This window comes from Phocoena phocoena, chromosome 17 (genome assembly GCF_963924675.1).
Source record: "Phocoena phocoena chromosome 17, mPhoPho1.1, whole genome shotgun sequence".
Taxonomy (NCBI): domain Eukaryota; kingdom Metazoa; phylum Chordata; class Mammalia; order Artiodactyla; family Phocoenidae; genus Phocoena; species Phocoena phocoena.
Genome location: NC_089235.1, coordinates 45487486 through 45502365, shown reverse-complemented (window position 1 = coordinate 45502365; position 14880 = coordinate 45487486). Strand labels below are relative to the sequence as shown.

At 44.8% G+C, this 14880-nt stretch overlaps 2 protein-coding genes across 2 annotated transcripts in view; one reads left to right on the top strand and one right to left on the bottom strand.

Annotated features, from left to right (window-relative positions):
* Positions 1–1263: 1263 nt before the first annotated feature.
* SNX31 (sorting nexin 31) overlaps positions 1264–14880 on the top strand; it is a 61914-nt gene continuing 48297 nt past the window's right edge. The window contains exons 1-2 of the mRNA XM_065895639.1: positions 1264–1329; positions 1440–1514. Coding sequence (XP_065751711.1) covers positions 1264–1329; positions 1440–1514 — 141 coding nt within the window. The remainder of the gene's footprint in view (positions 1330–1439; positions 1515–14880) is intronic.
* LOC136137307 (zinc finger protein 211-like) lies at positions 9719–11592 on the bottom strand. The gene is given in 2 exon segments (XM_065895716.1): positions 9719–11118; positions 11433–11592. Coding segments are annotated over 2 exon segments (1560 nt in total).

The following is a 14880-nucleotide window of genomic DNA, read 5'->3' as shown; positions in this document are numbered from 1 at the left end:
TATGAACGCAGCTAACTGGGTGCTGACACCTATTTTAAATCAGGGCTTCTTGGGGATCAAGAGTTGCCCAAACCACTTCCAGTTGATGAGGTTTCTGGTATATTAAGGGGAAAACAATTGTTGAAGTTTCTCGTATATTAAGGAAAAAAACGATTTTTTAAAAGGAAAAATATTTAGTATTTAAAAAATATTAAAGCAGGGTTATAAATACTGTGGTATACCTTAAGTGTTACATTTAACAAATGTTAACACATAAAACTGAACCTAATAGAAATGTTCTAGTCGTAGGGTAATTACTAGATGTATGCATATTTTGAAAACCTTAATTCACAGTGTACTGTAGGCAGTGTTGGCAGGTAATGGGACAGAAATTTTTTTCAACCCTGTCAGGGCACTGGCTTGCAGAAAATGTTAACATTTTGAGTTTGAGGGTCGTTCTGAATGTGATCTGTCTCTGTCTCTCATGCCAGACCCAATGGAAGGGAGACTGGACATTCTGCAGGGCACAGAGATCAGAACGCGGCCCTGGGGCAGGCACTTGGAGAAGAGGGGCTTCTCCTCAGCTGTGCCTCCTTCACCCCTAACCCCCAGCAAGGAGCCTGAGCCGAGATGCTGGGGCAGTGTGGGGAGTAGTTAGTGAATTACTCATCAGGCAGGGGTACGGGACATCTATGCAGCTGGAGCAACGATTTTTAACTTTTGTGGGTTCGAGGAACCTTCTGAATATCCGATGAAACCCTGGACCTTCTCCCCAGAAGAATTCCATCACCTCACCCATCCACGCACAACTTTCCCCCAAAGAGCCCCCAGGAGTCCATAGACCCAAGGGTGAAAACCCTGGCCCGAGGGAGGCACTGGCACTTTCTAGAGTCTCTCTACCCTGAATTGCGTCTCAGGCCCCGCCTCGCACCTGGGAGCACTGCCCGGGGCGCAGGCCTGCCTGGGGTCTGTGCACGGGACCCCGGCCCTTGGCCGTGGCCGCGCTCATCTCCCTCCCTTCCCGGGACCCGAGTGGCGCAGCCGGAGCGGGGCGGCAACCAAGAGGCCGGCCCCACCTGCGGACACTAGAGGCGAGGGGGCAGCGGGAGCCCGGCCCCGCCCCGGACCGCGGGGCCAGCCTACTGCACCCAGCGCCGCGGGGCTCAGAGCAGAGCACCGCGCCGCCGCCGCCACAGGTCCGGCTCCCCCGCCGATCGCGGAGTCCGGATTCTCCGCTGCCACGGGTCGGGTTCCCAGTGCCGTTCCGGGGCCTCCGCCCAAGCCATGAAGATGCATTTCTGCATCCCAGTGTCCCAGCAGCGGCCCGACGCGCTGGGGGGCCGCTACGTGGTGCGCCGGGGGTCGGGGTCCGACTGGGCAGGGAGGAGGAGGCCGGTGACAAGGCGGGGGCGGGAGCTCACCTCGCTCGGCTAATCCGGACGTGATGACTCTGTTTGCAGCTGTACTCGGTGTACCTGGACGGGTTCCTGTTCTGCAAGGTGCGCTACAGCCAGCTGCATCGCTGGAACGAACAGGTGAGCGTATGCGAGGCGGGTACCAGCCCGCCCACCTGAGGCAGGTGAGGAAACGTGCGCCCAGGGGGCTCTGGGTGCTTGACTCTGGCAGGACACTGCACCTCTTGAGGGCTTCAGGCTCTTAATCCTGGTCGTAGTAACAATTAATTGTGAACTGCTTGGCATACAGCTCAATGAATACATGATATCGCTCCTAACCACCTATAGCTGTGAAATGAGGGAATAGGGCGCAGGCAATTATCCCAACCCGTTCCAGCCCGATGATCCCCACCAGCCCAACCTGGTCTCCATCTCAGTGCCAGCTGCTCCCCCAGGACAATATCCCAGTTCAAAATGAGCAAACCAAGTCTAGATCAAGGCGTCGTCTTAGGAATCTTGTACATGGGTACTTAATCTCCTTTCTCCCAGAGTTTAACTTCCCCCTCTTTAAAAAGGTGTGTCTTTATTTTTGTTTTCAAACGAGGGTATTCATAGGCTTCAAACACGGGCGGTCTGGAAACCCAGGAAACAGACGACTTATCAAGTCAGAAGGCCATTTCTCACTCTCGTTTCTCACAAGTCCTGATGGCATTTTCTTCCCGGAGGTAGACTGATTTATTAGCCTGCCCTAATGGGTTTTATTTTCCTAATAAGGAAGTGTTGCAAGTCTTTAAAGTGGGTTAGAGGAGTACGTGGGAGTTTGAAATGAACTCCACCCTTCCCCCACACTCATGCACAGTGTTTTTTTTTTTTTTTTTAAGATTTTGTGTACTGATTATAAAGAGCACATACCTAAAGTTGAAAGAAAGAAAGAGAGAGAGAGAGAAAAAGAAAGAAAGGAAGAAAGAGAGAGATGGAGGGAGGGAGGAAGGAAGAGAGGAAGGAAAAGAAGATGCTTGCCTAGGCAACAGCTGTTAACATCTTTGGGAGAGTCCTTTCAGACAATCCTGGTTTCTAGTGAGTAGATACATCACGTTTCCTTTAAGACCATTTTCTGTTGATATAGCTCAGTTCCATTGTTCTATTAATAACATCATTGCAGTGAGCCTCCTTGCTCATACATCATAGTGCATTGGAAATGTCCATTTTCAAGGGATGACTAAGTTTCTTTGGAGTCAACAAAAACAGGTGTAATGTGGTTGTTAGTTAATTTTTGTGCTTGTCTTTGAATCAGTAGCACCTAACACAGTGCCTGTGACCTGGTAGGTCCTCAGGAATGATCGTCAATGGCTCAATAAAAAGGGCATGGATTCAGACTTCTGAAGGATGACAAGCTACTTGTGACCGAAACATGTCTGGGGAGTTAGGAGGACTGCAGAGGAAGGCAGATGCGGATCTCAAAGGAAGAGAAAGTACAGGTCGTTTAGGCATTTGGAGGAGGAATTTGAGGGTCATATTCCGCCCTCATCTGTCTTCCTGTGTGTGAGGTGTGATCAGGGAAGTGACTGTCACAGGGGAAAAGCAGGAGACTGCCGGGAGGAGCAGGGAGGGCGTGGGATTGACTGACCACTCTCTGTTTGGACACTTCACCTCTTCTCTGATCTTCAATTTCCCTTTCAGAAATAATCAGGTAATTGGTTATGGATGTCAACTTCACAGGGCACTTATGAAGATTAGGGTCCAGTTTCTCACAGAGTGTGGCACATAGTTTACGTGCTCAGTAAACATTTACTGACTCAGATGCTTGGAGAATTCCTGAATCTGGTCCCTATTAACCAACAGACACAGGAAAATGCTTGTTTTCAGGAAAATTCGGACCTATCCAATCTTAGAAGGTCCAGAAGTGGAGATATAAAGCCAGTTCTTTTGACCTTCTATTTTGGAAACCATGAACAAGAAACCGTCTGTTATTCCTTCAGTGGACTTTTTTTTGGTTTTTCTTTATTTTTTTGGCTGTGTCAGGTCTTAGTTGCGGCACGTGGGATCTTCGTTGTGGTGTGCAGGCTTCTCTCTAGTTGTGGTGTGTGGGTTTTCTCTCTCTAGTTGTGGCACGCAGGCTCCAGAGCGCGTGGACTCTGTAGTCTGCAGCACGCAGTCTCTCTAGTTGAGGCACGCGAGCTCAGTAGTTGTGGCGTGCAGGCTTATTTGCCCTGCGGCATGTGGGATCTTAGTTCCCCAACCAGGGATCGAACGCTCGTCCCCCGCATTGGAAGGCAGATTCTTTACCACTGGACCACCAGGGGAGTCCCTGCAGTGGACTTTTACGTATGGAATTGCCACAGCCCAGTGCTCTCTGTGAAGTATACAAGAGATATTGATGAATACTTCATATCTGTCCCAGGTTTTTCAAAATTCTAAAGTGGGGATTTCTTTATCCAGTTTCTAACTACCTTACACGTGTCATTGCTTCCCTTTTCTGTAGGAACAACTTCATTTTAAAGAAACTATTTAGATCTTAGGAGGTGGCTATTGGTATTATTATTAATTTAAAACAATAACTAACATCAGTTACTCTGTGCTAAGGTTGGTGCCAAGAGCTTTCCATGTCATATCGTGTTTAAGTTTTACAACAGTCTTATGAGTTACGATTATAATTAGCCCCTTTCAACAGATGAGGAAACTGAGGTACAACTTGCCCAAGGTCATACTGCTAGTAAGTGTTGGAGCCAGGATTTAATCTCTAGAACCTGCTCTAACCCATTACATTTTGTGGTTCCTTATCAAAGTTGACAAAATAAGTTGCATCAGAAAAACAATTGCATCCTAAACTACCATCCTGTTAGGCATAACATAATAAAATTCCCCAATTTTATGTATTGTGTGATGAATTTTGGTAAATGTATACAATTACCACCACCGTAATCAAGACAGAGAACAGTTTCCACACGCATAATGTTCCCTTGTCCCCTTGCCCTTGGTGCCCTCCCTCCACCTCTAGCCCCAGACATCTGATTTCTGTCATTAGAGTTCCAGACTCAGGATTTTATTCCACCTGCCCAGGAAGTCCCTGTAAGGTTGGTATTGCAAGATGAAGAGTCCAAGTAAGGTTGCTAGATTTAGCACATAAAAATACAGGATCCCCAGTTAAATGTGAATTTCAGGTAAACAACGAACACTTTTTCAGTATAAGAATGTTCCATGCAGTATTTGGGGTACTCTTAACTGGTCATCCTCTATTTTATCTGGCAACCCTAAGTCTGAGGCTGAAGGTTTGGGTGACTTCTCCCAGCCACTTCTCAGCTAGTTTTTATTCTTCCTATTCCATGGAAGATGTGAAATGGCTCAGAATTCTTAATCTGATTTAATACTGAGCACTATAAAAAAGGGAAACAGTATAAAGGCCCCATCTGTGTTTGTGTGTGTGTGTGTGTGTTATGTGTATGTTTGGTGAGTATAAGTTCATTTCCAATTGATTTTTTTGGGAAGTTCTGCATCACAATAGAACAGAAATTTCATCTTAATAGAATTAACTGATTTACTCATTTACTTAAGAATATTTACTAAGTACCTATTAAAAAGCAAGCACTATGTTAAATTAAGTGAAGACTCTGACTTTAGCACGTGTGATTTTTGGATTTACAAATTGGATTTCTGTTTCGTATATTGGAGAACTCTGCAATCAAGGAGGAGAACCTGGCCCAGGTGAAGTGGCCCCTGCTCCTCTCAGCCAAGCTGTGTGGAGGCTAATGCCTATAAGACTGACCTGAGGAGAGATGGGTGTGTTTCCCAGAGGTCAGCTGCGCTCTCTGAAGTCATCAATGGCAGCCCTGTCCCCACTGAGGTTCCCTTAAGGTCTGGCGGCTCCCCTCAGCTGCTGAGTGCCGCCCATCTCTCTGCTGTGTGAACTGCCTGACCTGACTGCTTTCTGTGCCTTCAGATGAATAAAACCAGTTTGATCTATGCCCTTGTCTGTACCACCTCCCTCAAGGGGACTTAAAGAAATCTGTAAAAGAAACCTTTAACTAGCTTATTTTGGCCATCCTGTGTAAGTGAGGCTAGACTCTGTGGAGAGGATGCTTGCTTCTTTGAAAACACCCTGCCAGTGCCAGACATGGCAATGCAGACAAGCCATGGGAGCTTGCAAAGGATCCTTCAGTGGGAGAGGAGGGCTACACACCGCCTCAGTCTTCCTCCCTGCCGAGTGCTGACTCAGCCTCGCTTCTTCCCTTCTTTCACCTAATCTCCCCTCTTTCCCCCACTCAGACCCTCTGTTCTCATCACGCAGCCCATTGCCTCTGCCTGGCTCACTTCCCCCTTCTGGGAAGACCCCTGCTTTCTGGCCCATGGGTTAGGGACCAGCCCTTTCTCAAGGTTCACCTTAAGCCTCACCTCCTCTGGGAAGTCCTCCTTGATTGCACAAGATGCCTTTCTCTGATTCCAGTGCCACTTTATGTTTAGACCTTGTCGCGTTCCTTTTGTGTGTGTGAAGATCTTGTTTCCCCTGTTTATTTAGTTGAAAAACCCAAGTACTTAAATGAAGGAATGAATGGAGGCTGTAGGCATAGTGTATCCAGCACAGAATCCTGCTTTAGAAGATGCCCAAGGGATTTGATGGAGGAGGAAGATGGGAGGAAAAGAGGGCAAGGAGAAGGACAAAAGAGTAAAAAGACTGTGTCCAAGTTCTGCGCTGTAGGATCTTGGTTTAAGTCACTTCAGCTGCCTGAGCTTCAGGTTACTCATATTGTCAAGTAACCTTGTTGTCAAGGTGGAAGGATGTGAGATTGCCCTGGTTGTCAAGATGGGAGGATGACAATGTTAATGGCAGCGATGATCATCTACCTCACAGGACTGTTTTGAGGAAGAAATGGAATAATATACAAGACTAGTGTTCTTTGGTACAGGATGTCACAGTCCAGATTGCTTTGAGCTTGTGGCCCTTTATCTGGAGAATCTGAGATTTTTATTACCGGGGCCTTGGAGAGGTGGGATGAATGAGTCAACAGTTGAAAAAGAGACTGTAAAAAGGACAGCATTTGTGACTGTAATTCTACTTGGCCCAGGTCACCACTGTGGGATAGAAATAGGGGGCTGTGAGTGCATGGGATGGGGAAGGAGGTGACATTTTCAATTGGCCAGTAAAGTTCTCTTCATGTTAAGAGGCAGAATTGTACGATGGAGAAATTAGAACAGGAGATTGTGCTGGGATTTAAAAAATATGCTATCTGAACATGGTCTTTCAAAGCAAACAAACAAGCAAAAACACTTCATAATAAATGACCAGAAGAGGTGTGTTTTCCTTTTGATCTCTTGAAACAGTTTTTGAAGGAGTGATGGAGCTAAACTCTAATGCCAGATAATTCTTAGTATGTGAGTGCTTTTAATATCTCAACTGTGTGCTATTTGAGAGCAGTGGAAAAGACTGTATTTTGATAGAGTTGAAGAACTTGTGGAGTCGGTGATTGACTTTTGGTGGACTTAACTGCTCAGTCTATTGTGTGTTTATCTTCCCACTTAGACCAGTGCTCAAGAAAGGAGGGGAAAGATTCCTTGAGAAGTCAGCTCAGGTTGTAAAACCTGCTGGGAGAGTTTTTGCTCTGGGTTGGGTATTAGGACCTTAATCCTTGTTGACTTTTTCCCCAGCCCTTGGCCTTAGGGCTCCCCGCTCCGGATGCTCCCCTGTAGATGGGTAACCCAGGCAGCCCTACTGGCTCAAGGCTGCTGTGATTCCAACGAATTTGGGAGCATCTGCTACATTTACAAATACATGCCAAGGAAGACAATTGCCTTTTAAAGGTCACTCACTCAGTTCATCAAGAAATAATTGCATGCAAAGAAGACAAATTCCTGCTTCTACTTCATGGAATTAGCAGAGATGGGGTGCATAAATTCCAGGTCGTTTGAGCAGCCCTGCCTGGGATGGTGCTGTAACTGGGGGGCCTTTGGACCCTCTCTGTCACAGCAGGAAAATTTCCTTGAATTTAAAAGAAACGTATCGTTGCTCTAATATTTTATACTACTAGATTTAGAGGAAAGATGGCAAACTAAATGGCGACTGGGGTCAGGCAGGTAATTTAAATGAGAGGCACGGATCAGGTGAGAGGCAGTGGTGGGTGGTGGGAACAGCCTGAGAGGATAGAAACTTGGTGATTCCAGACCTTCCGATTCTTCAAGAGAAGCCAGAACATCAGTTTTTCTTTTTTTAATAAACATTATTTTTGTGGCCCAATCTTAGATTTATTTTTTAAAATGGCGAAGATAGTACAGAGAGTTCCCATCTACCCTGCACCCAGTTTCCCCTGTTGTTTTCCATGAGTATTATACTTTGGTTACAGTTAATGAAGTATTGATACCATGTTATTTATTCAGACTTCTTTAGTGTTTACCCAATGTCCTATTTCTGTTCCAAGATCCCACCCAGGTCCCACATTACATTTAATTGTCATGTGTCTTTAGGCTCCTCTTCACGGTGACAGTTTCTCAGACTTTCCTTGTTTTGAATGATTTTGACAGTTTTGAGGAGCACTGGTCAGGTAGTTTGTGGAATGTCCCATGACCAGACTGGGGTTATGGTTTTGAGAGGAAAACCACAGGGGCCAAGTTTACCTTGGTCACCGGGCTGAGGTAGTGTTTGTCAGGTTTCTCCATATAAAGTTACTTTTTTCCCTCCTTTTCCACAGTGTGCTCTTAGGAAGGAAGTCACCATGCACAGCCCACACTTAAAGAGTAAGGATTTATGTTCCATACTTGTAGGATAAGTATCTACATACTTGTGGGATAAGTATCTACATATATTATTTGGAAATTTGTCTATTCTCTCCAATTTGTTTATTTATTCAATAATTTATTTATTTAAAAAAATACATTTATTTATTTATTTATAGCTGTGTTGGGTCTTTGTTGCTGCGCGCGGGCTTTCTCTAGTTGCGGCGAGCAGGGGCTACTCTTCGTTGCGATACATAGGCTTCTCATTGCGGTGGCCTCTCTTTGTTGCGGAACACGGGCTCTAGGCGCGGGGGCTTCAGGAGTTGTGGCTCACGGGCTCTAGAGTGCAGGCTCCGTAGCTGTGGCACACGGGCTTAGTTGCTCCGCGGCATGTGGGATCTTCCCAAGCCGGGCATCGAACCCACGTCCCCTGCATTGGCAGGTGGATTCTTAACCACTGTGCCACCAGGGAAGCCCCTAAAATCGTAATTTTTTTATACACGGGTTTTTAAGTCTTCATGGGAGGGATGAGCCTGCGTTCAGTCTTAGCTTTTAAGGTAAGTTGATCAAGTGTGGGTCCCGAGAGGGGGAGGGCAAGTTCTTGCTAATTAACAATCATCATTTTGGTGAGTTAACATTTTTCTGGAGCAGCAGGAGGAGCAGTGAGGCAATGGATCAAGGGACTTAGGAAGAGGAGCCTTAGGGACCAGGCCACGTACGGCCACAGTGGACATTCTTAGTCCTTACACGTCCCTCACACTGCCCAGAACAGTGAGCGGCTCAACCACATAACGGCAACAGGGACATCCTGAGGTGGGTATATAAAGAAGATGGACAGGACATTGGAAACAAATCACTGCATACGGCAGTGGAGCCAGTCTCAAATCTGGGGTGACACCAATGACCCAGTCCAGAGTGCCTGGCTTAGTGCTGCTGTCCCTGTGGAGAACTTCCCAAGCAGGAGGGTGTTTCCGGGAGATGTGTACTGGTAAAAAATGAAGCTGGAGACCCTGGTGGAGATGCAGATGTCAGGTGTGGGTAGTTCATGGTCAGGACACAGCAAATGGAGGCCCTGCTCGGAGGGGCAGGAGAGAAGCCAGTGGACGGGTGCAGTGTGTAGATGAACCACTCTCATCAAAGCCCTGGCAGTAGTGACCCCTTGTGGAAGTCCCTCAACCTCTCTGAGCTGGACACCCCTCCCTTCATAAATGGCAATAATAATAACTGAATCACAGCACTGGTTTGGTTGGGTAGATAAATGGAGTCAGTTACAGGAAAGTCATCAATATTGGTTCCCAGAGAAAAGATAATCCTGTCCATCAGCACGGGGCTGGGGTATGAGCAGGGCTCCTGGTGTGGGGATCGGCTGGCAGAAGTGTCAGGATGGACAAGGTGTTCTTTCAGTCCCCAAACCTGGGTGGGGGGCAGGGGAGGAGTGAAGTGACCAGACTCCCGATATCCTGAACCAGGCAACCTGGCATTGAAGCCCAGATGCCTGTCCATTTCTGGGAGATCACAAACAGAGGACACATCGTCTCTGTGCCTCAGTTTCCTCTCTAGAAAGGGTCCATTAGCTGCACAGGTTCTTCCTATTCTCTTACCACCTGAAACTCCTCCAACACTGCCGGCCATATGTGCGATATTCATAAGGCCCTTTCTCCAGTGTGAACTCTCTGATGTTTAATCAAGTAGCACCTCTGGGTGAAAGATTTACCACATTCCTTGCACTCAAAAGACTTTTCTCCAGTGTAGATTTTCCTATGGATGCAGAGGAGCTGTCTTTGCTTAAAGGCTGTCCCGCATTCAGTGCACTCATAAGGCGTTTCTCCAGTGTGAACTCTGTGATGATCATAGAGAGAGGATCGAGTAGTAAAAGACTGCCCACATTTACTGCACTCATAAGGCCTTTCTCCACTGTGAACTCTCTGATGATATTGGAGACCACTCCTAGCAACAAAACATTTCCCACATTCACTGCACTCATAAGGCCTTTCTCCACTGTGAACTCTCTGATGATACCAGAGGCTACTCCTGGCAACAAAAGATTTCCCACATTCACTGCACTCATAAGGCTTTTCTCCAGTGTGAACTCTCTGATGTGCAAGGAAATTGGATTTGTGGGCAAAAGATTTTCCACACTGGGTGCATCAATAAGGTTTTTCTCCAGTATGAACTCTCTGATGTTCAATTAAGATGCACTTTTGGATGAAAGATTTAGCACATTCCTTGCATTCATAAGGCTTTTCTCCACTGTGGATTTTCCTATGTGCTCTGAGGTGCTTCCTTAGGCTAAAGGATTTCCCACAGTCACTGCAGTCATAGAGCCTTCCTCCACAGTTAACTCTCTGATGTCCAAGGAGACCAGATTTGCGGCTAAAATATTTTCCACGATGGCTGCGTTCATAAGACCTTTCTCCAGTGTGAACTGGCTCATGCTGAATAAAGTTACATGTTTGGATGCAGGCTTTCCCACGTTTGCTGCACTCACAAAACCCTTTACTAGTAAGGACTCTCTCATCCTGAACAAGTATTTCTGTGTGACTGGAGGCTTTCTTGCCTTCTCCCCAGCTGTGATGACCTGTTCCACTGTGAAAAACAGCTTCACACTCCTTACTGTTTGGTTTCTTCCTGGTATTAGTGGCCTGTGGCTGAAGTCCCACGTTGGCCACGAAGTCGTTCCCAATCTCCATGTAGGTAGGTAGATTCCCTATTGTGTGGATTGTGCAGCTCTTCCAAAATGAGGGTCTCCCCATGTCATATCATATGGGATTCTCTCTAATATGCGGCTTCTGGTGCTCTTGAAGGTTTGCAGTGAAATAGAATTGTTTCCCGCATGCCCCACATATGTATGCTTTCTGCCCCCTATTTGTTCCTTGCTCCTCAGCCAAGTGCAAAATGTCTCTCAAGACTGGGGTGCACACCTTACAGGGCTGGGTCTTCTCAGGAGACAAACCTACCCTGGGGGTCCTCATCTGTGACACTCCTTCTGCAGATACGCTCTGTTCAGAAGGTGTCTCTTCATCCTCAACTCCAGGAAAAGAACCTGCAGGAATTCCCTGGCAGTCCAGTGGTGAGGACTCAGAGCTTTCACTGCTTTAGCCTGGGTTCAATCCCTGGTCAGGGAACCAGGACACTGCAAGCCTGAATCCTTAGCTGCAACTTTGGGGCTACTGGTGTTAGGGCAATAAGGTGTAGGGATGCACTCTGGCTAGCCATAGTAACCACAGCACATGACCAAGCAGTTGAAGAAGAAAGCAGTATCCGTGGTCCAGATGTGAGAATGACACAGCAGCCCCTAGGGAAAAGGAGAAAGGCAGAACCTAGCTCAGAGGATAGGGGTGGGTGTGAGGGCCTTACCCAGCATGCATACAAGTGCAAAGTTCTCCACCATGACATCAAGGTACAGGTGTATCTGAACCTCATCAAGAAGACACCATTCCTCCCAGGAGAAGTACACGGCCACATCCTCAAAGGTCACACTGCCCTGAGGTGGGTCGGTCAGCGCAGGCACCACCATCAGATCCTTTGCACGGAGCGGCGACAGTCCAGCAACTGGGTCAGACTCGGCATGGTTACTCCCCACCTATTCAATAATTTATATCTATGCAGACTCCTAGATATTTAATTTATACTTTAGGTTGTACTTCAGTAAGACTTTATTTTATTGTTCAAATTGTTCCAGCTTGTCCTATGGGAGCTCTTTCAGTTTGCTCCTGTGTTTCTTTGACATACCCCTATTGTTGACTTCTGTCTGTTTTGTCCACTTTCTTATTTTCTGGTGTACAAGATGCCCCAGGCTCACCTTGTATATTTCCTTCCTTGGTCCTAGAGTCAACCATTTCTCCCTGGAGCGCTTGTTGCTTTTTGGAGAATGATATTAGAAACCAAGATCTGGGCACCAGATGTGTTCCCTGCTACTGCAGTGTCATTGCTTCTAGGCCCTCTCAGCTGACACAGCAAGAAAATATATGTGTATATATGCATGTCTGTAAATACTTCTATGTGTAACCATCTGTATGTATATTAAGTTAAACATGAGTTCATACCAATATCTCTGACAATAATCCATTACCACATGGCTTACTCTAGCCTATTCCCTTTACTTACCTGAAAACTCTCATTCCAACAGTGAGAAACCTGACTCCCACCATCTGCCATCCATTTACTTAATTATTCCATTCTGTACACACATATAATGGTATTAGTATTGTTAACCTGTACCTGTGTAGGAAACACAACTTTATCAGCTAAAGCGCAGTACTTCTGTACAGCTTCTTTTGCCTTTACTGTTACAGACTCCACTCATTTGCCAAGTGACTTAGGTCAGCACCTTTTCTCTCACCCCCTTCATTGCAGTTGTTTCATATATTTGTAATATAGTTAAATTGTTTACTCACATTCTGCATTCCATCCTGGGTTTTTCCCCACTTCCTAAATGATTTTTTAATATATTTGGACACATTAAGGTTGTATTGTAAAGTTCAGTAGATTTGAAATATGCAGAGCCTCATGTATCCACAATGACAGTATCATACAGACTAGTTTCACTGCCCTAAACAATTCCATGTGCTTCACCAATTCAGTACCCCCATCCCAAGCTCCTGGTGATCATTGATGTTCTCACTCTCTCTATAATTTTGCTTTTTTCCAGAATATCATATAATTGAAGTCATATAGTATGTAGCTTTTTCAGGCTGGCTTTTTATTTATCAATATGTATTTAAGATTCCTCCATGTCTTTTTTGGCTTGACAACTCATTTCTTTTTATTGCTGGGTAATATTCCATTGTAGGGATACACCAAAGTTTGTTTATCCATTCACATACTGAAGGACATCTTGGTTGCTTTCAGCTTTTGGTGGTTATGAATAAAGCACCATTTGTATGCCGGTTTTTATGGACATAGTTTTCAAATCTGTTGGGTAAATAGCTAGGAGTGTGATTGCCGCACTATGTGGTAAAACTATGTTTACTTTGTAAGAAATTGCCAAACTATCTTCCAAAGTGTCTGGACCATTTTGTATCCTCTCCAGGACATAACTTAAAGAATTTTTTAATTGCAAAAATAAATGTTGGCATCAAATGAAAATTCTTTAGTAGTCAAACAAACAACCTAGCAGACCAAACAAAACAAATCAGGGAGCTGTATCTTCCCTACAGGTAGGCAGTTAATAACATTTCTAGGTGTTAGATCAATACTGTCCAATAGAACTTTATGTGCTGGTGGAAATGCTCTGTATCCTTTGTGTCCAATTCAGTAGCAACTTGCCACGTTTCCAGTGGCTACTGAGTATTTAAAATGTGGCTTGTATGACTGAGGAACTGAATTTTAAATTTTATTTTATTTTAATCTAAGTAGTCACAGGCAATTAATGGACATCTTATCGGATGGTACAGTTCTGGGCCACTCAAAGGATTTTGGCTTGTACTTGAGTGAAATGGTATGCCATGAAGGATTTTGCACAGGGAAGAGGAATGATCTGACTTACATTTTTAAGTTATAACCTCAGATTCTGTATTAGGAATAGACAGAAGGGGAGCAAAGGTAGAGGCAGAGAGATCTGTTGGAAGGCTACTACAATAAACTGGAAGAGATGACAGTGGTTTGGGCCAGGGTGATGGCAGTGGGGGTGGAGAGATGTGGTCAGATTCTGGATGTATTTTGAAGTTAAGGCCTATGCAAGGTAAATATTTGCCAAACACACACTGTATTTTTGACAAAGGTCATGGAATGAAAGTTCTTATTTGTTTGCAGTCTCATTTCTATTAGATCTGCTTTCATTTTCTTTAAGCCACTGAGCCTTCCTGCTCCAGAGGTACCATGTTAAAATCTCAGTGGGTTTCTTACTGGTTTCCTTTCTCCTATTTTAAAGAGAATGATGAGGTATCTTATCTTCAAGCTATCACTGTAAGCGTAAGGCTAGAATGAAGGAAGATGCACTTTTGGTTATCTTAATTTAAAAATTATTTTTGACGCATCCACTATGAGCTTGCATAAAAATAATTTCCGCCATGGTCTTGGGTCATATGTGGGTGGGGAGGAGGAAGGGGCCTGGCTGGGTTTCTATCGGGATCATATGTCAGCATTATAGGAATTCTAGAACCCAGCGCTGTCCTCTAGAAATATAACGTGAGCCACGTATGTAATATAAAATTTTCTGTTAAAATTTTTAACATGTTAAAAAGCATAAAAAGAAACAGGTGGAATTAATTTTAAGAATATATTTTATTTAATCCAACAGATCCAAAATATGATTTCAACAGGTAATCAATATAAAAAATTATTAACGAGATGTTTTGCATTCTCTTCTCTCTGTACTAAGTCTTCACAGTCTGGAGTGTATTTTACACTTACAGCACATCTCAGTTCGGACTAGCTGCATTGTCAGTGGCTACCAAATTAGATAGCACAGCTGTAAACAGCTGCTGTTATGTTCAGATTGGGTAGGGGGCATGGTGGGGGAATTAAATTCCTAACTCTTATCATTGACGTCACAGATACTATTGGGGAATTAACTAAATATTAATATTGTATGATGTAATATTAAGATTGTATTGTATGAATATTGTATGATGTGACTGGTGGGCAGTTTTGTAAAAACAAATGAAAAATTAAAATGTACACCATATCTACCAAACTCAGACTGGAGTTGTCAGTCCATGACATTTCTACTAGTGTTCTAGAAACCTTTACAGAAATAAATTGCTCTTTAAGAAATTCGAGGTATCTCCTTTTGGCCACCAGGAAGGGTTCATTTTGAATAAAGTGCTGGAGAGAGACTTGCTCTAAAGGAGGCTTTGGTATC